Below are 22,990 nucleotides of genomic sequence, written 5' to 3'. Positions count from 1 at the left end.
TCTGATTCAATTGAAGTAAGAACCTTCGTTAAACATGAACAAGAAACGAGATTTAACTCACCTTATTAAGAAACAATATTAAGAAAGAATAAAAGTTAACTTTGTCATTTTCTAGCCATAGTTACAAAGTTATTTTCATTGACTAATCTTATTTTTTGAATGTTAACAATTTCAATTATTAACTTAAACTTCTTTCACTACTCATGAATTGTATTTAAAGTACCGACTGCCCAGTATTATTATTTGCAGCTCACCTTGAGTCAGAGCCTCTCAGTATCATAATTGCAGTTCACTTCAGTTCTGCTTCACCTGTCTTAGAAGTCTTTTAAAATTCCTTACATGATTTCCCTTTTACCATCAATGAATATTAAAAATTTAACTCTTATTTACATTATCCCTGCCCTTTGCCTTCAGTCTATCTATCACCACCCTTCTGAAGGCACCAGACTCTCATTCACTGGCTCAAAGCCTGTTAGGAGCGTCTTATCACCGCCATGGTCAAATCACAGCCATATTATTCTTGGTCCTTCTGCGTCCGAAGGTGTCACGTGGCCCGGTGGATCAGTTACTGGCCTTCCTCCAATTAGCTTACCTCCTGGCGTAACCACCGTCCCGCCCGGTGTGTTTTACACCGGTGTGCCCACGAAGTCGAGCCGGGCATGGCCCCTGGCAAGTGTTTCTTCAACTTATCCGACCCACGGGCCTGTAACGCGACTTCCGCCCGGCCCAAGTTCTTCGCTGTTTGTTAACGCTGCTACCCATGTGGTAGCAGCTCAGCAACTGTTATTGTGGGCAACTCTTTTGTTGCGGATTGTATAGCTGCTTAGCAAGGGGCTGCGGATGAAGTTTCAGTTTGTACTTTGAGGTTAAAAGACAGCTTGACGTGGGACGATTTTACCATAAGAATAATTTTGCAGTAATTATTACGCAATTTCCATGCTGTATTCATATAATATTTGTATTTGAGTGTTTTGATCATAATTCTCGCCCGGTTTTTTTATCATCCGTTCCATTTCGTAGCTGTGGTGGTACATGAAATGTCACATCATATACAATCTAGATGGTAGTCAAGGTCCTCCAGCGGGCACCCAACTCCCTCTAATCCGAAAGAACTAAGTGCATGCTTTAGTGTATTTCGCCCCGCAATTACTCCATATTGCCTCCGAGGAAAATCATGAATCTTGCAGCCTTCTTAGCTCCGGCGACCCTGCCATACTTTTAGATTTGAGCTTTTGCTACAGAGCGTCCACAGGGGACAATGCCCACCAGGAGAAGCGCCCACAGGGGAGAAGTTCCCACCAGGGGAGAAGTTCTCACAGGGGAGGAGCGCCCACAGGGTAGGAGTGCCCACAGGGGAAAAACGCCCACAGGGGAGGAGCGCCCACAGGGTAGGAGCGCCCACAGGGGAGGAGCGCCCACGGGGGAGGAGCGCCCACAGGGGAAAAACGCCCACAGGGGAGGAGCGCCCACAGGGGAGGAGTTTGTTGAAGCAAGTGATAGTAGTGTGTTCATTGTTGTTATTATTCTATTCAGCAGAGGTGGGATCCCCAATATATATATATACATACAGACGTACAAGTTTCAGATCTCTTACACGTGTTTCAACCACCGTGATACTCAACACTCCCACTCGATGGCAACCGTCAAGGTTGCCAGTGATCATTCATCACGGTCGTAACAGGCCCCGTTAAAACCTTTTTCAAAAGGAAAAACCTCTCAAGAAGGAAAACCTTAAGAACGAAGGAAAGGGTGCCCATTGGTCTCGTTTCTACCTAAGGCCAGGCTGCGAGTATCATTCGATGCCAAGCCCTCTCCGGAACCATTCGAATCTGTCTCGTGCAAGAGGCTTGGTGAACCCATCGGCAATTTGTTCCGCAGTTGGGATATACTTCAGTTCAACCATCTCCGCATCTTGGACTTCTCCTTGCCATTTACGTTGTATTTCCATATGCTTGGTACGTGAGTGGTATTGTGGGTTCGATGACAGAGCGATGGCTCCCTGATTGTCGCCACAGATGATCGTTGCGGCTTTTCCTTGGCTCATATTCAACTCGTTGAGAAGTCTTCTCAGCCAGATTGCTTCCTTGGTTGCTTGTGTCTGTCCCAGGAATTCGGCCTCGCAGGTTGATAGAGCGACAATGCTCTGGCGTTTGGACTGCCAGCTGATCGCTCCGCTCCCGATGTTGAAGAGGTATCCAGCCGTTGATCGTCGAGTGTCGCGGCACCCAGCCCAGTCAGCATCCGTAAAGCCCTTCAGCATTTGAGGGTGGCCCTTATAGGTGAGTCTGAGTCCCTTCGTGCCCTTGAGGTACCGTAGGATGCGCCGAGCAAGTTTTATGTGTTGGGGTCCAGGATTTACTAGGTATCTGCTCGCTATAGAGACCGCATATGCGATGTCTCCCCTGGTCCCGAGCATGATGTACATGAGAGATCCTATAATGCGTTGATATTCAACTCTTTGATATGGGGGACAGCTGTATCCTGGGCTGTTGTCCGGCAGTGGTGAGGTCTCTATGGGTGTGCTGACGGGAGCACAATTGTCCATTCCAAACTGATGAACCACCTTGTCGATGTAGGCTTCTTGACTCAGGTACAGTATCCTGTTCTGGCGGTCTCGCTGGATGGACATCCCAAGATAATAGGTACACGGTCCGAGGTCCGTCATTTGGAAACGGTTTCTGAGGGTTCTCTTGATTCTTTTTATCTCGGCAATACTTGGCCCCACAATCAAGAGATCATCGACGTACACCGCGATATACATGTTGCTCCGCACGAATATTCCAAGATCAGCGCTGATTGGCTCGAAGCCGAGACCGCGCAGGAAGTTTGTAAGGGTCTGGTACCAGATACGAGGAGCCTGCTTTAGGCCATAGAGCGCCTTCCGGAGCCTGCAGACCCTTGGCGTGCCATCTGTCACGTGATGGGGCTGCTCGAGGTAGATCTCATGGTCAATTTCGCCGTAGAGAAATGCCGTTTTGACATCCATTTGTTCAATCTCAAGACCCAGAGCAGCTCCAATTGCGAAGAGCGCTTTGTAGCTCATTGGCTTGACGACTGAAGCGAATGTTTCGTCATAATCGACACCCTCTTTTTGCGTGAACCCTCTCACTACCCATCTTGCCTTGTGACGGATGACCTCCCCATGAGGTCCACGTTTAAGCTTGAAGACCCACTTTCCGCTCAGAGTCCGCCGGTCTTTGGGAGGATCAACAAGCTCCCACGTTTTGTTTTGTTTGAGCGAATTGACCTCTTCAAGCATTGCCTTTTCCCATTCAAGCCAGCTTGCGTCGTTCTTCGCTTGCTGAAGAGTCTTGGGCTCAAAGGGTTCCGTCTCTTCTGCAGCGATGGTTAAGAATGTTGGGATTGTATTCCCTTCAGGTACGTTCATTAGTGCAAGGTCTTCCTCGCTATCATTAGACGTATCCTGTGTCGCCTGTAAGGCACGGGTTTTCAGTTCAGGATGTCGTTCTAGTGCTTCTTGTTGCACGACATGAACTGATCGGTCAAGTTGGAGTTCTGGATATCGTTGCCATCCTCCTGAAACTTGATACTGCTGAGCGTTGCCTTGTTGCTGGTCGCCGCCGGGCAATGAGTCATTTCCCTGGAGATCATCTTGGATAGTATCCGAGAGGGATCCAGAGGCGTCATCACTCCGTATCGGGGACAAGGTCCTATCTCCCTGTTCAGCAACAGTAGGCTGCGAGTCATCGTCACTCGACTGGGGTAGCGCTCGTTGTTGAGTGTCGTCCTGTCGCTGGTCGCCGTCGGTCAGTGACTCACTCGTCTGGAAATCATCCTGTATAAAATCTGAAAATGATCCAAAACTGTCGTTACTCCGTATCGGCGACAAGGTCCTATCTCCCTGTTCAGCAACATTAGGCTGCGAGTCATCGTCACTCGATTGAGACGACACTTGTTCCTGCGAGTCATCGTCACTCGACTGATATACTTGCGAGTTCTCGTTACTCGACCGGCGTAGTATCCGCTCTGGTGCTGCCATCGACACTTGGCGCCCAGAGGCTGGTACGGATGCTTGCCGTATGCTTACAGACGGTTGGTCCAGTCGTCCAGCCGTCTTGTTCCCCCCTGCGGCAGCAGCCGTTGCCTCAGGTAAGCCGTTCAGTCTGGCTCCCACGTCTTCTAGAGTCTGCGTGGAGGGGTTTGTAAGGATTTCATGAAATTCAGCATTTGGGGTCCCAATGATTCTTCCGTCCTCCAGCAAGATACGGTAGTTGGTGTTTCCTTCGTAGCCTAGCAGGATGCATGACCTTGTTCTTGGCTCCGTGAGCTTCTTCCTTTGCTTGGGTGGGATCAGGTATTCCCCCCTGGATCCGATCACTCTCAGTCGTGACAGGTCAGGTTTCTCGCCGTACCACGCTTGGTACGGTGTCATGTTAAGCCTTGATGACGGCGACCGGTTAGAGAGGAAAGCTGCGGTGCGTGCGATCTCTGGCCAGAACTTGAACGGAAGTTTTGCATGGGCCAGTGTGGGTCCAACTCGATCATAGATTGTCTTATGGGCTCGTTCAGCAACGCCGTTCTGCTGATGTTGATCCACGCCGGTGACCTCGGCCTTAATTGCCCGAGAGAAAAGTATGAACTTCATTTCTTCTCCCACTTGTTCAGGGATCCGGTCGAGGCGTATTCGTCTGCATTTTCGTTCAGGACGTTCGTTGTGGTCGATGAAGAAGCGGAGTGATTCGATGACAAATCCTTGCCGTCGTGGTATGGGGATGATCTCTATCCAACCGGTTGAATCGTCGACGATGGTGAGCCAATAGCAACTGCCGTCGAGTCCCTCATCAAATGGTCCTGCAACGTCGATATGAAGTAGTTCCATTGGATATTCACCTCTTCGATGCGGTGCTGAGCGACCGTGGGGTTTCTCAATCATTCGGCCCTGGAGGCATGGGTTGCATGGTTGCCTCGGCTCTACGTCTCTTACACCGTAGGCTTGCCTTTTGAGACGCCGTAGATTTGTATCGCTCATGTGAGCTAGCCGATTGTGCCAGAGCTTCATTTGAGGACTGACATGGTAAGCTGGAAAGGTGAGACTGGCCCATAGATCGAGGGCATAGACCCCCTGATACTGGCTTGCAGTGTACAGATTCCTTCCGTTTGATTTGCTGCGAATACGTGCACCTTGACTTGAGAACTCAATCTTGGCTCCTCGCTTGAGCAGTTGCATCACGGATATGAGGTTTGCGTGTGCTGACGGGACAAATAGGACGTTGTCAAGGACAAGCCATTTCCTTCTGTCTCGTACGCTGCAGAGGATGTTCACCGTTCCCACTCCCAGTGGGGCCGTCGAGGCATCGACACTCCTGAGCGGCGGCCCACAATAATTGTTCAGCTGGACAAACTTCGATCTGTTGTTGCAGACGTGCTGAGCACATCCACTGTCGACAATCCAAGCGTCGTGGATCGAGAATGTCTTTGTAGCCATCATTGCGAGGGTGTGGCTAAATACGGCAAGGTTCCCTTCGATGTCCTTTCCGAATGCTGCATTGACGTCTTCTTCTGTGGCCCTCATCGCCATGAAGGTGGGTTTCTTTGAATCCTTTGGACCACCCACGTCGTCGTCTTCGTCGTCAGTGGTGGACTGCCTCTTCAACGACTTCGATGCGCCCGTAGATGAACTGCCCGGCCTCGGCCTTGGCTTCTTTCCATCTCTCTTCTGATCCTTTAGTCCGGGGTTCTTGCTGAAACATCCCGAGTCTCTATGGTAAGGCTTCCGGCAGAATGAGCAGTACGGAACATTATCGATCTCAATTCGACATGTGTTTAAGTCTGATGACGGTATAACTCTCTTCTCGCCTGGCACTCGTACCAGGGCGAGAGCAGGAAGCGCCCGCGCCTCAGTGGGTTGTCTGCCTAGTTGGCCCTTTCTGTGCTCTTCCTCGATTGCCTTGTTTTCGATGTAGTCGAATGAGGGTGCTGCTCTTGTAACGGCTCCATTCGCGTCCCTTTCATTAACAAGGTCCATCTGTCTAAATATATGGTCGCGGAAGCTTTCATACTCCGGACCAAGTGCATGCATGAAGAAGAATGTTCGCTCGATTTCCGAGGTTACGCAGTCTGGATCGAGTAGAAGCTTTTCAGCGTGGATCTTCCTGATCTCGGCTCCTAGGGCTTGCGCGCTTCCGCATTTCTCTCTCGTGAGGGACATATACTGCCGCTGGAGATTGACGTATGTTCCAGTGCCCTCCGGTTTGAAGTTATTCTTTACTGCTTTGATGAGGGTCTCAACTTGAGATATCTCAGAGGCCTTGATTCGTTGTGCTGCATTGTGCGTCAGCTTGGCCGCGATCATTGCAGAGTAGAACTTTTGGCGATGGGTCCACCGCCGCGCCTCCTCTTCCTCCGCCGGCGGAGTTACTCCATCATCGGCGACAGCGGATATTCGGATGAACTCATTGACCTTCTGGTTCCACTGGAACCAATCACCAGCATTATCCAATGTCGGAATGACATTGTAAAACGTATTTAAGCCAAACTGCTCAAACTTAGCAATGTCAGTCATGGCGCCGGTGATAGCTAGTCACAACTGAAAAATTCTGAAGTTGACGCGTCGCTGGACCGACTTGGGGTAACAGAAGAGGCACAGTCCGATGGACTGATGGAACGTGCTTCCAAGCCAAAGAGTTCTAGGCTTGATACGGCACTAGGCGGACCTGATACGACGGAAAGACTGCGGTCCGACGGGCCTGGTGTAGGCGAATGGGATGGAGGGGTGTAGTCCCTGTCTGGCAACCTGCGCAGTTTCAAGTGTTTCTTGTATGATTGGAAGAAATGAGGAAAGTGGATGCGGTTAACCAGGTATCGCTGGTTGCCTGTCCGAAAGGTTTTAGGTCTGTTCGACCGAAGGTTGTACCGATTTGTAGTTCGATCGATGGATCCCGAGGGGGTACTGTCCTCCTCGTGACTTGTAGAGATGTCGGTGTCGTCTTCAGCCTCAGCCAGGGAGTGAGCTGATCGTCTCGGCTCCTGTATTGGTGCCGGGTGTACAGGTTTTCTACCCCGAGGAGACTGGCGAGTGGCGATACTTGAAGTAGCAGCGATTGATGAACGTCGTGTGCGCTCTTTAGCGGGCATGCGTTCATACCTTCCAGAGATTGACTTCACTGTGTATGTTGGGAAGTATCTTTTTTGGATCAAAGCATACGGCCAGTGACTGGCACGGCCGAATGCTAGAAGGTTGAGTTCTTCGTCTGTCCACCGATGAGAGCGCTGCCGCGTGACAGTTATTTTGTTGGATTGTAGGTGCGAGGAGCTGGAAGAATGTGTCATCCGACGTGCCGGTGGCATTTTTTCTTCTTGATCTCACGAGTACTTTTGGCGATGAAGGTGGGTTAAGTAGTGTGCGACTGGGACTTGACCCCTTTGCTTCATCATGGTTTCAGTTGATGATCTGCAGGGGGAGAACTGTTTGAGGTCTGTCACAGTATTCATTGCGGAATGAAATTTTTCACTGCTTTAATTCCTTCTGAAGTCTTCTTAAGCTCCTTTTTTCCTTTCGACATTCTTCATCGAGTCACTATCATCGGTTGTCAGATTCCTGGGTATCATCAGTCTATCACTTGGCAGGGAAACTTAGCTGTATATGGTATGTCCAAGAATGCTAGGTGCGAGCCCGGGCTCATAACCTGTTGAAGCAAGTGATAGTAGTGTGTTCATTGTTGTTATTATTCTATTCAGCAGAGGTGGGATCCCCAATATATATATATACATACAGACGTACAAGTTTCAGATCTCTTACACGTGTTTCAACCACCGTGATACTCAACAGAGTTCCCACAGGGGGAAAAACGCCCACAGGGGAGAAGTTACCACAGGGGGAGAAGCGCCCACAGGGGAGGAGCGCCCACCGGGGAGGGTGTGGTGGGAAAGTTAACTTTTAGAAGTTGACCTTTAAAAGTTAGCTTTTAAATCCATGGGGTATATATATCCCATCAAAATTCAATTTTGAGAGAAGCTTCGTAAACTCAATCTTGAACCTGGTTGAAAACAGCAATTTCCATCACAAATTTAATGAGAAAGAACCCATCCGAAAAAAAAATGTCACCTCCCAAAACAAACAGGCCATCAAAGGCAGCTCTGTCCAGAATTTTCCGAGGATTTCAATCTGAAGCAGAACCTCATGTTATGAAAATTATCTGGACAAGTGGGAATAGCCAAACGAACGGCGTGAGCGAGCTTCACAAAGTGAATCAGAAAATAGAAGCATGGAATAAAGAGCATAACATTTGGGCTGCAGATGGTACCTTTGATATTGACGACTTTATATCCATCAATCGTGCGATTGAGTTGGCGATTAAAGAAAATGATCCTAAGGCATTTGACATTGCTAAGACACGCATGGACAATATTATTGAGCTGCGCAAATACCCAAGACGATGGCAACTTCGAAAGAAGGACTTCTTGAAAGCCGCTAAGGTCTATGACTCGGAGAAGGAATACTTCTATATCCCACTAAGCCATGACGGCGCTTCAACACATACTCGTGGGAAATCAAGGCCCAAAGGCGACAAGAGGCCTGGTACTCCAACACCCATCAGCAAAACAAAAGGAAAACAGAAAGTGATAGGCAGCTATCAAAGTGAGGAAGAGCCGAGTAGTGATGATGAGCTTGCCGCTTCAACATCCCCCAGCAAAATAAAAAGCAGACAGGAAGTGAAAGGCAAAGAGAAAAGCAAAAATCCACAAGGCGATGGCGAGCGAAGTAGTGGTGATGACCTTAGCACTCCGACACACAGCAAAACAAAAAGCAGGCAGGAAGTGAAAGGCAAAGAGAAACGAACAAATCCGCAAAGTGACGAAGAGAGAAGTAGTGATGATGAGCGGGGAGACGGCAATCATACTGATAACGAGCGCACCGGCGATGAACATTCCGACGACGAGAGTACTCAGAACGAGAGTATTGACAATGAGGGTTCTGACGATGAGAGGTCTGACAGCGAGAGGTCTGACAGCGAGAGATCTGACAGCGAGAGGTCTGACGACGAGAGTTCTGACAGCGAGAGGTCTGACGACGAGAGTTCGAATCAAGAGAGTCCCGATGACGAAGGAAGCAACGACCTGGCCACCCTACGAAGAAGAACAGGGAAAGCATTTGGCATCTCCCTCGATACAGGTGAGCCCGTAGCCTGGTACGGCCAGGGGGCCAAAGGTGTTAGACTTCTCGTCAATCTTACCGCCCCAAATGGGGCTAGAACTGGAAGAATTGTTAGCGGGAGAGGCTATAACTTCGATAAAAAAGCTTTGCCTCACATTCCCACAGCCTCTAAGTTGCGTGAGAGAGACGGTGACACCCAAGTGCCGATGACCAGAGCTACTCAACACACCCGAGGAAGCCTGCGCTACGGGGAAGATGACATCAAAAAAGTGGGCCTTGTATATTGGCCAGTGGAGACCGAGTGGGAACACGATCCCACGGCTCCTTTACGACCAGTTAAAAAGGCCTGGTTTGTTCATACAGTGATGGCTGTAATGTTCAGAGGTAGTAACGAGTGGACATATGAATTCCGGGTGCATCTTCGTGCGGCATTCAGGGGGTCGGATAATAATATCGACAAAATGATTTATACCCAGGCACGACTGCAAGAACAAAAATATCAGCGTGGGATAGGTAATCCATGCAAGATTCCAGAGGCCCCAACGACAAACCCACACTGGAGGAACACCAATGCCAAAGGGGGGGCGTTATACTTACACCCAAGAGTGAACAATGGGGAACGGGCTCAGAAAGGTGAAGGGAAAAAGAGCAAGAGAACAGAGGAGGACGAGGAAGACGAAGAAGAAGGTGAGGAGGAGGAAGAGGAAGAGGAGGACCGCCGTCGCAGTAAGAGCAGGAGCACAGACCGCCGGAGCAAGAGCCGCCAAGTTGGGGAGGAAGAGGAAGAGGAAGAGGAGGACCGCCGTCGCAGTAAGAGCAGGAGCAAGAGCAAGAGCCGTCGGGACGAGGAGGAGGGCCAAGACCACCATCGCGGCAAGAGGAAGAGTAAAGATAGGGATCATCGGAGCAGGAGCCGGCAAATCGAAGAGGAAGAGCAACAGAGGCAGCGCCGTGGTAACAAGAAGAGTAAGAGCCGTCGAGAGGAGGAAGATCAACACCGCCGTCGGGGCAAGAGCAAGAGTCAGAGTCGCTCGGTATCGTTTACACCCTCTGTTTTCAGCGGTTCGGACACAGCATCGACCGCTCCAAGCTCACGTGAGCAATCCCCTCGGCGAGGCTCCCGAGCTTCGTCCTCAAAAAAATAGGGGTTCGCTCCATAATCTAAGTAGTAGCCAGAGTGGAAGTTCGGTGGTTGGGATTGGAGCAGATTGATACGTCGATTCTTGGGGATATTGTTGGTAGCTGTAGCTTGGAGAGCACAATTGGTAGTGGGCGAAAGTGAGTGGAGGAGAGGCAGACAACTGCCTGGGAGTAGCTTAGTTTTTGATAGTTATCTAGGACATTAATGATGTTGGCTCGTTCCATTTCTTCCGGATATTTATGAGAGATATATCCGAATCTTCCAACCCAGTTAGCATGTTTCAATGAAAAAACTAGGAATTAAATGGGTAAAATACGTTTTGTTTCACAGGTTTGCGGCACATAGGACAAGAGTAAGGCTTTGCTTTGTCAATTCTGCTTGACGGCATATGCTGACCAGCGCACCAGCGACAAAGAACCGCGTGGCCACAAGGAAGCACCACAGTGTCTATAAGTTGGCTTATGCAGACTTTGCACTCCAAGTTAACTATACTTCTGTTTCTTTAGGTTCCAGGCGTCCATCCTCTACGCAATCAAGCCCTTTGACTAGAGTAACAGGTTCAGCATTATTTCTGTTAAGAGGCTCCAGAAATCTTCTCCTGCGTTGCCCTTCCTCTGTAGAAAGAAACCCGTCAGTGTCATTAGGGGAGCGCACAAGGGCGCGGAGATAATGAAATTGAGCTTGCTGAACATAATTCTGAGGAGTATCCCCCAGAGTCCCTATATTTATCGCAGATGCAGGGTGATTATGTTGGCTGCTGTGGGGCTCAGACAAAGCCCAAGACCACGTGGAAGAGCTTAGAGGAGCAGACAAGGACGTCGTCAAGGCCATTAACAATCGCGATATGGCCAGGGGACAATTGGACACGGTGCTCCAGAATCAAGAGGACATTCTCGCCAGCATCACACAGGTGTTGGAAAGACTTCTGTCCGCAAACGATAGCCCTTAATTCCAGCTGTGTATACTTTACAATTTGACATAGCTGAAGTTTCAACAGCATCCGGAATTTCTAATTTTCCAGGATGCACTATTTCTTATTGGCACAAGCAAGGATGATTCTATTTTTGGGTAGCCAATCATTTCCTTTCGGTTCAATCAGGAACAAACGACGCAAACAGGGCCCTGCATCAGATAGAGAAGAGTAAATACAGGCCACCAACATATCCCAATTCATAATCATCGCCCTGGGTGATCGCGGGCTATAAAAATATATCTCCCTTGGTGATTGTCATCGGGTTAGGCAAACTGAAAGTGTCGCGACTTCCCCATGCGTCCTATGAGATATTAATAATCCGCCCACCGAACAAGGAGAAAGTAAAGCGTACATAAGACTAGCTGCTTGCAATGGCAAAATCGCACACACTCAGTTGTTCGAATTGTCATTTTCCTTTTCATAACCATGGCTCTGTTGAGATTCCATTTCATAGTCGCTTCGGTAGGCTCGGAGGCAATCGAGACAGTCACGTATTCTTTCCTTAATCATGGAGCTGACATCGTCGGCGGCCAAGAGCTCATCAAGCACTTCTTCTTCTTCCTCCATGTAACTTTCCCTAGCTATTCTGCCATCCACGACGAGGCGCTGAGCATATTCAAGTGTTATATAGGCGTCTCGAACTTTAGTGGCATCTTGCTCAGATATTTGTTCATAGAATTGGTCCTGTGTTTTCTCAAGGAGTTTTTTAATCGCCTTAAACTGTTCCACCTCGCCTATCATGCGCTCCACGACTGACAGATGACATGTGGCCATGCCAGACGGATCAGTGGTACGGCGGGTTATGGTTCCTGGTTTTGGCCACGGTTCGTGGCGTGAGGTTGGCGGTTCTGATATTACCCTGTAGAGGGATTTCAATTGCACCTTTCTTGCTCCGCAAGCAGCTTGGAAATCACGCATCTCTTTCTGAAGGTACTCTAAGCCTTGATGAAGCTTGGCATCTGATATACAGCAACACAATGCATGTATTTTCATGATCTGCATCGCATGTCCATAATCTCTCCAGAGGTCGGATACATGATGTCTGAACCTATGCAATTCCTGCTCCTCGACATCCATATCCAGAGCGCACGATGTAAAACCGCTCAACTTTTCAAACAGCGAATCTAACCCGCGGAATGCTGGGAAAAGGCTTGAAAGATATTTTTGTATGTCATCAACTTTCTCGGTGTTGCGAGAGCGCCGAATAGTTTCTTCCAGGTTGGTAATATTTTGTTCAACATCCTGTCTCGTTCGGATTAACGCGATATAGACGTCAGCAAGCCATCTCACTTGGGGTAACGGGCCCTCGAGAGATTCCTGAACAAGGTAAGTATTAAGAACAACAAATTTAGAGTACTTAACTTACCATGATGGAAAGACAACTTGAAGCTGATGAGATGTTCTTTGTGGAAGTCTTGACTTCTTCGTGGTCCTGTGAGGCTCCTGTGGAGAATGAATTGTATTTTGCTATATGAGTGTGGATGAACATGGCTATTCTTATAGCTGCTCGGAGCCTGTTTTTCACAGATGTGGATGGCCAGCCTGGGACAAGGCAACGGGCGAGCGTGCCAGAGGAACACATTTAGCTCGATTTGGTTGTTGCAGGGGCTACATCGGGGCATGCAAGCGACAGGGGCCGCCACCAGTTGCAATGGAAGCCCATCCCCCGATGCCAGCGGTGTGTAGTTTCCCGGGTCAACAATAAGGCCCAAAAATGAGGGTGCAAGCGCGTAACAAATAAGATACAGCCAAACCCGGACTGTTTTATCCAAAGCAAAGAATTCGTGGCACAGCAACTGCAGCTGGATCACACTGGTAGTCTCTCAATCATTGGTCTGGTTGAGTTTAGCAATCTGGCAAATTATGGGGGAAGATACTGTTTTTGCAGCCCAAACCACACACTACCAAACCCGGAATCCTTTTAGAACCTATATTTTAAAATCTCTTTCTGCTGGGGCCAGTGCCTGGTGCACGCCTGGCGCATGCGCATAACAAGGCAGCCGAGTTCATGCAGGCCTAAATGACAAGCTCCCTCCTCATGCTTGGTGGAGGGGAATCTTCCGTCGGGATATGCACTCGTACAAGCCACGAGTTGCAATTGATTCTGATGATTGTCAAATAAGCGAGAGACCAAAATTTGGCTTGATACTTGGTGCAGGGGGCAGGGTATGGAAGCCCATCCGCCGATGCCAGCAGTGCATCGTTTCCCGGGTCAATAATAAGGCGCCGGTACCAAAACTGCGCATGCTTGCTCCAAGGGCCATCTTCCATCGAAATATGCAGCAAGGCGGTTATTGTGACCCGTACAAGCCATGCGAGCCCATCCCTTGATTCTAGCCGTGTATAGTTTCCCAGATCAGCAATAAGGTGCCAAGAATATATTCGATAAATATCACACTTGGGAGTTTATAAGTATATTTAGATCTGACTGTCAAAGTTCAGGTTCAAGCCATTATGTGGTCTTATAGAAGTGTAAAATCAGATAGCTTCCTACAGAATTCATCCAGCGCCCGGAATTTCTAATTTTCCGGCAAAAGCAAGGACGTTCTATTTTTGAGTAACCAATCATTTTGCTTTGATTTAACAAAGTACAACCAGGAACAAACTGTATAAAAGAAAATCAAACAGGCATCAGATAGTATATACAGTCATATCGTTATCCTTCGGGAACAATGCGGCCAGACACGATGTTTTGGCTTCTTTCCCTGTTCTGGAGCGCCGTTCCGGATGGTTCAGCTACTTGCAATATATCTCGGAACGGTGATTGTGGGTCTTCAGGCTTGCGTCTTTTTGAAGGATAACCCGTATTATGGTAAGTCGCAAGTTGGTCCCGTCCAGTGCTGGGGCTAGTTGGCGGTCCAAAATTGGAATTTTTACGCTCTATCCATTGATTAGCCATGTTGAGACAAGGAGTTGGAAGGGAGATTAATCTCTTGACGCTGAGAGATTTTGTCTGAGTACCCTGTCAGTGAAGAAAATATTGGGAAATGGGGGTGAACACATACCACGAAGAATCTTAAACTCTCTACACATCGGCCTCTCTTTTCCGAACGTATCCATGATATCCAAAATCTCACATGGCCAATTCACCCCTACTTCTTTCTCCGCATCCTTCTTCAACATCTCTATCAGGCCGTCAAATACTTCCACCCTTGATATCGCCCACACTACAGTAGGATAGCTCGTTGATAGGGTGATAACAGCGTCGGGATGACTTTCGCATAGCCCATGAACTGTTTGAATTCTCACAGCAGTCGATTTCTTTGAATATTTTGTTCTTTTGCTGTATTTTTCTGAGTATTTTGGCGGCCCAAACACTAGCATGAAGTTTGCCTTTACAGTCCGTAATGTATCTAGCTCATGATCTTGTAAGATCTTCTTCTTTCTTGCATTCCCTTGCGTGCTAAGCTCGCGAATTGTGACCTGGAGGTGTTCTTGGCAGGCATTTGCCGCAGTTTGTGCATCTTGTCGAATCTTTGTTACGGCATCGATCAACTTTTGGGTCAGCTGGGTGATTTGTTCAGCTTGGCTCTTTGCAAGGTCTGAGCCTTTTGCAAATGTGACGCACATGACATCAAACCTATCGGCCTGATCTGCCATGGCTCGGATGACGTGCTCGCAATGGATTTTCATTCCGATGTTCCGTAAAATCTAGAGTATAAGGCAAGCAAAAGAGATTTAATTTGGAAATAAAAATCATTGTTGGGGGAGGGGATATCTTCCCCTTTAAAGTTGGAGGAAGCGGCATTGGCCGCCCACTTCTGGAAGCTCATCATTACCTCCCCCGGTACATACCACAGTAAGGCGCCGGTGCCAAAATTGCAAACGAATGCAGGGTGTGGGATCAGAGCATCCAAGCACTCGGACTGCCCAAAACAAAGAATTCGTGGCACAGCAACTGCAGCTGGATAGTAGTCAATCATTGGTCTAGTTGAATTTAGCAATCAGGCAAATTATGAGGGAGATACTTTTTTTTGCAGCCCAAATCACTACCAAACCCGGAATACTTTTAGAGCCTATATTTCTAAAATCTCTCTCTGCCGGAGCCAGGCCAGGGCGCATGCACATAACAAGGGAGCTGAGTTCATTCAGACCTAAATGACAACATCCCTCTCATGCTTGGTGCAGGAGAATCTTCTGTTGGGATAAGCACCCATGCAAGCCATGAGTTGCAATTGATTCTAGAGGTGCATGCATGTAACAGGGCGCATGTGAATAACAACACAAAAGGCCATACTGCTACGGGAGCAACTTCCTCCCCTGTAACAAGTGTGGATGGCCGAGGCAAGGGGCTAGTGACAATTGTCAAGCAAGAGACAAAAATTTGGCTTGATACTTGGTACAAGGGACAGAGTATGGAATCCCATCCCCCAATTCCAGCAGTGCATCATTTCCCAAAAATAAGGCACCGGTGCCATGGGCCCCGTCGGGATATAGACCCGTACAAGTCACCAGTTGCAAATCGCAGTCCCTTGTTCCAGCTGTGTATAGCAATAAGGCGCCGGTGCCAAAACTATGCATCTGTGGGATCAAAGTGTCGAAGCATGGATAGCTGAGGAACAAGCCCCTGCTGCACAGCAGAGTTTCCCGGGATATATTTGATAAATATCACACGGGAGAGTTTATAGACATATTTAGATTTGACTGTCAAAGTTCAGGGTTGAGCTCTCTGCATCCGGAATTTCTAATTTTCCGGATGTTCTATTTTTGAGTAGCCAATCAATTTCCCTTGATTTATATCAGGCCACCAGCATGTCTCAAACCATACTCATTCTGAAACTCCCACTTTGAGCTCCGCAAAGGAAGGGAACAGAAATGTCTTTTTCGGTCAGTTGCCGCAGCTGCTTTGGCGATTGTCGTTGGTTTGGGCAAATTGAAAAGCCTCGCGATTTCCCCACGCGTCCTATGAAATATTAATAACCTGCCACCGAACAAAGAGAAGATGATCTGTACCTCGCGAAGACTGAATAAAGCGTACATCTTGATGAAGCAATGGACATAACCAAAGAGGGCCGAGACCGGGAATAAGAGGCAATCTAATGGTCGCCGGCGATAGTGGCCAGAAAGCTTGATGAGCTTGGTGAAAATCATCCAAATAAGAAGCACCCCCAACGACCAAGAGTGTAGTGTGGGATTCGACATGGTCATCGTGTGGCATAACCAGATTAGGCAGGTGTCAGTTAAGAGAGCTAATTGCGATATGGTTGTGAGAAACACTGCATAAGTGCTCCATGGATGCCTCCTGAGATATTCATCAGCATTTGACGATTGGAGGGAAGAGAGAATCTCACCACCAGACAGCCCGGTCAATGAACAAGCTGCGCAGATTACTTCGCCAGTTGCTTCTGGACCATCGCACACATTGTTTGAGGAACTTCGGACTCTCCTCTAGCGTCGTGAGAACCTCGGCATTGGGATGGGATTGGAAGTAGGTTTTGTATCTGTGAGTGACCACCCAGCGTGTCAGAAAGTTGTCATCATCTGCGTTGAGCAATTTGCCAAACCAGGCCTCCTTGACAAAAGCTTTCTTGCAAGATTGAAGGATCTTTGCGCGATAGGCAACCGTTCGGCCGGAGAGGCAGGGAACACCTCCATCCATATAAGTGGTTGCAGTGCAGTCGAAGTTTCTTCGCTCTAGATACAATGCGCCCAGGAACCACCAGATGTACTGGGAGATCCTTGGGTTGTTAGGTGCCTGCACACGCTGGCATGTGGCCACACCTCCCATGAGAGGATCCTTAAACGGAGCAAGAATCCATCGCACAAGGCATGGAGGCCACAGAACGTCGCCATCTGCAAGGATAACAATATCTGTGCGAACCCTCGTAAGTGCGATTGCAATCTGATGACTTTTCTTTGGTCTAGGAACACTTGTCACTTCCACTTTGGATCTGTGATTCTGCATTGATGTTGCTATCAACTCAGCTTTCTGTCGATTTTCATCAATGGTTGACAGTATGATCTGTTGAGGGTCATTCTTCAGAATTGACTCCAGAGTGTTAACCAACTGTTCTCCCGAGCCTTCTAGGGTAGGTACGATAACTGCAACGTTGTTGGCAGTTAAAGACAGGTCATGACCCGGTGGATGGATTGGTTTGTACCGGGCAAATGCGATCAGATTTCCGACAAGGCGAATGTATCGATAAGCTCTTTGACATCCATTAGCAAGAGTGACCATCAAGGATGTAGGGAAGCAGAACGAACAACAGCAGGCAGAATTTCACTGCTGAAGAATAACTCCGGGTGTCCAAATCCATGAAAGAGGAGGGATGGAAGAATTTCCGTGAAAGAATCAGATCAGAGGTCAGTCAGAAAAGCAGGCCCAAAGGCATATCTTTATACTTCGCTGCCCTATGAGATATCCCAATCGCGTCTCCGTACAGCTTGCGCAGGATCAATATTGCCATTATATAATGGACACTACCGACTAGAGATATGGGAGATTATATTGGGATCCTAGGACAGAGATATGTTATGCATGCAATTCAATCCATGCCCCGGAATTTCGCATGCCGGCTAGTGTTGTGTCCGATGTATGGGCAGTAACGCGGGATGTCGGTGGCATCCTAGAGGTTGTAGGTGGGCGCGAGGCCTCTCTTCATGAAGTTTAGCATACGATACATCTAGCTCTATTTCCTGGATGTCCACATTTATCTGAGTCCCAGTTTGCTAATGGTCTAAAGTGCGCCATCTGAGATTTCCGCAAAGAACTAGAAGGTAATTGATAAGTCCAAATGTGCATTCTCTACTCTTCCACTTTCAGCTTTTGCCCATATATCACATATAATTCGCGGTATATGTGAAGTTCCTCTCTTTTTAGATCATTTCTCACCAGAGCCAGACATACTTGCAACTCATCTGTTGACCACTGAAGACCCTGAGTAAAAACCAGGAGTGAAAATGCTTCCAGTCCACTCAGAATATCTACAAGAGCAAAATTGCCCAATCGCTTCAGTTTATTGCCTTCTTGCCATGGCCCTATCGGAATCTACTTCATTTTAGTCCTGGGTCTTCATCGGATGTACGAAGCTTGACATACCTTAAATTTTTGAATTTTGATATTGACAAAGCCAGCGTTTTCCATCCCCTGTGTGCAGATAGTTGCTCCGCAGAAAGGCTTTCTCAGTTTATTTCGGCCCTCTATGATACGCTGTTGCCATTCATGTGCGTGTACGGCTTTTTTATGCGTCCCATCATCTGAGAGGAAGCCGTGCTCAAGTGATTTGAGCTCAAAGTATCCACCGGGTTTTAAATGATTAAAAGCTTCTCTGCACAGTTTTCCACAGTCGGAGATTGAACCATCCAACTCCCGTCCATGGATGAAATCGAATTTGTATGGCAATTGCCATTCCTCAAAGTTGTCAATCTCAAAAGCGCAATTTGTCGGAACACTGGAATCAACCATAAGCCAGGGTATATTTTGTAGGGTGGGTACACTTCTTACAAGAAAGGTTGGATTGGGCTCAAATCATTTCCTCGAACCACCGCACTGGGATATTTGCTGCCGTGGTGATTAGCCAGACTCAAAGCAATATCCATGGACACCGGCTTCTGATTTACGCACTCAGCACATTCTACTGCCCAGATACCTGTTCCCGTTCCCATATCAAGAATATGCTGAGGGCTTTCACTTATGGGAGCGAGAAATAATTCACCCAAGGCGTCTTTGTATATCTGGTGCACCTGTGTCCTGGTCAGATTTTATGCAATGAGTATTGAGTGTAATCATTTACCATGTCCATCCGATCCTTCTCAGGCTCATCATTCGGCTATCAACCATTTAGTAAACATGTTTCTCCACCGTACAAAGGGAGCACTCACCAAAAGGTACATCCCCTCATGAAATGCATGATATGTTCGGCCGTACTGGTTATTTAGCTTGTGCGAGTCAAGTCTGTTCGGGGTTTTCTTACCAGATTTCTGAGATTGTTAGCTGGGATAAGCATTTTTGATTTGAAACAGGGTCCTTACGGATAATCGGTGACGCTTGGTGTGAGAGGAATTAAGTCCCCTTCCCCCAATTCAGAGTGGTAGTCACTGGTACTGCCCACCTCCGCCCCTTCCTCCTCTTCCTCTTCGTCCTCCTCTTCCTCTTCGTCCTCCTCGTCCCCTTCCCCATCTTCCTCTTCGTCCTCTTCCTCGTCTTTCTCCGTCTCTACCACATGGGAATGGTCCGTGGAAGGTAATATTTCTCCTGCTGTCCTAGGTCGACTAGGTAGTTTGACGGCCATACCGAAGAAAGGGAGGGACAATGAACATGGCTTTCAATGCTGTCCATGTTCGGGGGACGGCTTCCCCCTATATGTATACCACACTATGGGGAATTTAGCACTAGAAACATCGTTTGTTCATAGATAGCGACGACAACAACAGGTCTAGACTTTGGAACTGAGGAAAATAATCTTAGCGGCTTCGTTAACTCAAATTTGGTCACATAATGCTAATAATCCAATCAGTTAAAAAAGAATGAGTGAAAATTGTACCGGAAGGTATGCATTTTTAGCGTCGTTATTTCAAAACAGATTGGAAATAATGGCCTGCTTCTAGAGCGCTGATGATGTCCTCTGCTGTGACTGTCGCGGGTATACCAACTTGATGGTTTTGCACAGTACGCCCTCCACGCTTCCCGTTGATGTATGGCCCTTCACCAACTTAAACCAATATTTGCATGCCCATCAATTGGCTTACGTACGGTACCAGTCATTTACATGCATCAGTAGCATTTCCGCCAAGCAACGACCTAATAGTCTGCCACAGGATTTTATCTCTGTGCATCAATATATCATACATGTGAAATTTAAACTGTATTTGCCCATCTCAGTCATTTCTCACTACAGATGTGCTATGTGGCATCTTCAAGGTTCCATTTCCTAGCTAAGCAAGCCACCAACCACCAATGAATATCACGCAGGAAATGACGCAAAAGTTCACTCCTTTGTAGGGAAATGCTTCTGAGCTTCCATAACAGCACGATTAGGATCACTATGTTTCCATAGATAGTTCTGGATATCCGCCGGGCTATACTGGCAATCGGGAACTTGATTGGCGAACTCAGCAGCCATGTCTGCAAGATTGGTATGGCCTTCGTGGGCGTACATATGTTGGAAAATCGATTTTATTTGCTACTTTGCCGCCAGTGTAAATTTCACTTCCCTGTCCACGCGTCCCGGGCGGATAAGGGCCGCATCAAGTTGATCTCGGCAGTTTGTGGTCATGACCAAGATTCTCCCGTCGGATGATGAGACGCCGTCGATCGCGTTCAAGAGGCCGGAGAGTGATACTTGGTTGTTTTGCCTCGCGCCGTCCTCCTGTATGGCTCGCATTTTCTCACGGTTGATTCCGGCACTGTCGATATCCTCAATGAGGAGGACACAATGACGTGGTAGATGGCTACAGAGCCACTGGAGTTCTTCATCAGTCATGTTTTGGCCTGTCAAGCTCAACATGTAAATATCCAGACCATATTTGCCTGCCAAAGCTTGCACAAGGCTAGTTTTCCCAGTCCCAGGGGGTCCACTAAATAGGTAACCTCGGCGGTATGGTCTTTCTGTTTTCGCATATACTCGCTGAGCCTTCAAGAACTTGCACATGTCATTGCAAACTTCTTCCTTTTGTCCCTCTGCCAGGGAGATACTTTCAAGCGACCGACGGCGGGTGCTTTTGACAGGTTGCCATGGTATCTTAGTCCGACGGGCACGCTCCCCTTCTGGGCTGAAAATTGTAATGTGGGATTTGTTCTTGGAGGTGTGAAGTGACCTGGCTTTTGCAAGTAATCTTTCAATTGGCTTGCAGGACCAGCCTAAAACTCGCATGGTGTAGCACTCCTCAGAGTGAAACTCAAAGCTTCTTTCTGTCCGTTGAAACTGAAATATTGAGCCTCTGAATAGGAACAAACAAGTTTTGTTGGGTCGAAATCGATAATGCCGCAATGCTCCAATGGTTTTCCAGTCCCACTCTGTCTTCTCGGGCGCGTCCTCTTCACTCCATTCCTCACTTCTAACCCTCCGAGACAGGCACCCAGTAACCCAGGATTCAAGAAAGGTGGTTAGATGTTCGTGCTCCTCACTGCGCGGTTCAATTTGTACTTCCACGGCACAGAATTTCCAGATTCCATCATATACCCAGATGCAGACATAAACAAATGCACATCCGACAATCAGGATATTGGACAGAAGGCCCAGGTTGGGAGCTCCGTGGAATGTGTCAATAAATATGGATCCAGGGAATATGGTATTCAAAAGAGAATCAACGAGGCTTGATGCCTGGTCCATGATAAACATTCGACTCCTTCAATGTCATCAATTGCGAACTGGTAGAGCTCGGTTTGGCTGTCATATCTATCTGTTAGCAACGATTAAAAACAAGGTGGGGAAACATACCGTCCAGGAGATGTTGGTGTACAGATGCTTGAAGTGTCTTTCACATCCTCATTGCTGGGCACATCTAATGGTGTAGAATTTGGGTTGTGGCCCAACCAGCTCAAAAAGCTGAGTGCCTGCTGCGCCATGATCAATAGTCTCTCGAAAGCTACCCAAACAACCTTCTACACAGTCAGCAACTCGACATGGTAGAGGAATGAGATATCAACCAACTTTGTGCTAGACAATAAAGGCAAAAGACCAGTCCCTTCGTATGCAGCAGCAGGAGCTAATTTCCATCTTCTTGATCAACCGAGCAGGCTGCAAAGACCTGGGCCAGCCCGGACTGAAATAAGGCAACGAGCGAACGGTGAAGCATCTCTTATAGTCAAAAGCAGTGAGGTGCAAAGTTCGGATACTGCTGCATGAGGTGGCTCGGACTCAAGCTAGGCACGTATATCGCACTCGCTCCTCCCAGGGTCGACGCATGTTTCCCTGTGCCCTCGACAGAGTCCAACTCCTGGTTGCATTTGCCATACTCCTTAGCCACCATCCCCGCAATAGCTTAGGTGAATGTCATTGGCAAAAGGAGTTCCATGATGAAATTGACTTGACCGGTGAAATACAACGACGTGCACCCGATGGACATGCTCGGGGCACGCTAACCCGATTCACTGAAATCACGTAAATTTACGTGATTTCAGTGAATCGGGTTAGCGTGCCCCGATCCATTGTTTCTGCTTCCCACCTTCCTTTCCCTTCCACCATCCACAACCCGTGAAAGATGGCCCATCAAATTAGCTGTAGGCTTAGACGAGTTGCAGATGAAATTGATATTTTTGTCACTATACATGGAGATCGTCCTATTGAGAAACTTTTAGATGATGGAAAGGTAAAACGTCCCGTTTTTGAGTGAAAGTAGCAGTCAACGCTAACAGAACAGTTTGCCGATTCTCTCCTCGAATTATCAGAAAATCTGCCGGAAGGGTGGAAGAAAATCCTCAGAGCCGGGGAGTGTAGAAATCCTCTGAGGACTTCTCTCAAGGGAGGAGGAAATACTAAAGGTTGTGCCGAATTCAGCGAGAGCGTCAGAGGGATTATATGGAAATGGTTAGGGTTACCCGGAGCGGTTTATAACAATTGGTGATGACAACAGCATAGCACTTGTTGCCGTTGCTCCCTTTGATCCTATTGTCCACCTTATGCTCAAAATAGACGACGAAATTATTCTCAATGAGGTACGCTGGCGGGTGGGCTCCATGTTCATGGCGGATCTTGCTGCCAGGTTCAATGCGGAAGCTCCTGAGATCGCGGAGATACTCATTCAATCTAACCTTCTCTCGCCTGAGTATCGTGAGGCTTTGAGCTCACATTTACCGGCTTGGGTATCTGCAGGCTCCAAA

General features: G+C 48.0%; 6 protein-coding genes across 6 annotated transcripts; 1 reads left to right on the top strand and 5 right to left on the bottom strand.

Annotated features, from left to right (window-relative positions):
* Positions 1 to 1,792: 1,792 nt before the first annotated feature.
* HCAG_07602 (hypothetical protein) lies at positions 1,793 to 6,523 on the bottom strand (the record flags this gene model as incomplete). The annotated part of the gene is made up of 1 exon (XM_001537243.1): positions 1,793 to 6,523. The coding sequence occupies one exon, from the start codon at positions 6,521 to 6,523 to the stop codon at positions 1,793 to 1,795; it is 4,731 nt and encodes a 1,576-aa protein (XP_001537293.1).
* Positions 6,524 to 8,058: 1,535 nt separating this feature from the next.
* Positions 8,059 to 10,805, top strand: HCAG_07601 (predicted protein; the record flags this gene model as incomplete). The annotated part of the gene is made up of 3 exons (XM_001537242.1): positions 8,059 to 10,210; positions 10,587 to 10,608; positions 10,763 to 10,805. 3 exons carry the CDS (start codon positions 8,059 to 8,061, stop codon positions 10,803 to 10,805), a joined length of 2,217 nt encoding a protein of 738 aa, XP_001537292.1.
* An 814-nt stretch (positions 10,806 to 11,619) lies between these two features.
* HCAG_07600 (predicted protein) lies at positions 11,620 to 12,718 on the bottom strand (the record flags this gene model as incomplete). The annotated part of the gene is made up of 2 exons (XM_001537241.1): positions 11,620 to 12,546; positions 12,596 to 12,718. The coding sequence occupies 2 exons, from the start codon at positions 12,716 to 12,718 to the stop codon at positions 11,620 to 11,622; spliced, it is 1,050 nt and encodes a 349-aa protein (XP_001537291.1).
* A 3,798-nt stretch (positions 12,719 to 16,516) lies between these two features.
* Positions 16,517 to 17,636, bottom strand: HCAG_07599 (conserved hypothetical protein; the record flags this gene model as incomplete). The annotated part of the gene is made up of 2 exons (XM_001537240.1): positions 16,517 to 17,378; positions 17,611 to 17,636. The coding sequence occupies 2 exons, from the start codon at positions 17,634 to 17,636 to the stop codon at positions 16,517 to 16,519; spliced, it is 888 nt and encodes a 295-aa protein (XP_001537290.1).
* A 544-nt stretch (positions 17,637 to 18,180) lies between these two features.
* On the bottom strand, positions 18,181 to 19,460 carry HCAG_07598 (predicted protein; the record flags this gene model as incomplete). The annotated part of the gene is made up of 6 exons (XM_001537239.1): positions 18,181 to 18,207; positions 18,269 to 18,620; positions 18,674 to 18,903; positions 18,963 to 18,998; positions 19,051 to 19,123; positions 19,201 to 19,460. 6 exons carry the CDS (start codon positions 19,458 to 19,460, stop codon positions 18,181 to 18,183), a joined length of 978 nt encoding a protein of 325 aa, XP_001537289.1.
* Positions 19,461 to 20,351: 891 nt separating this feature from the next.
* Positions 20,352 to 22,140, bottom strand: HCAG_07597 (predicted protein; the record flags this gene model as incomplete). The annotated part of the gene is made up of 4 exons (XM_001537238.1): positions 20,352 to 21,418; positions 21,508 to 21,557; positions 21,609 to 21,756; positions 22,053 to 22,140. The coding sequence occupies 4 exons, from the start codon at positions 22,138 to 22,140 to the stop codon at positions 20,352 to 20,354; spliced, it is 1,353 nt and encodes a 450-aa protein (XP_001537288.1).
* Between the last annotated feature and the right edge of the window lie 850 nt (positions 22,141 to 22,990).

The sequence above is a fragment of the Histoplasma capsulatum genome, genomic scaffold (assembly GCF_000149585.1).
Source record: "Histoplasma capsulatum NAm1 scaffold_9 genomic scaffold, whole genome shotgun sequence".
Classification (NCBI taxonomy): Eukaryota; Fungi; Ascomycota; class Eurotiomycetes; order Onygenales; family Ajellomycetaceae; genus Histoplasma; species Histoplasma mississippiense.
Note: the sequence above shows the minus strand (reverse complement) of the source record. Positions and strands in the feature narration are given on the sequence as shown.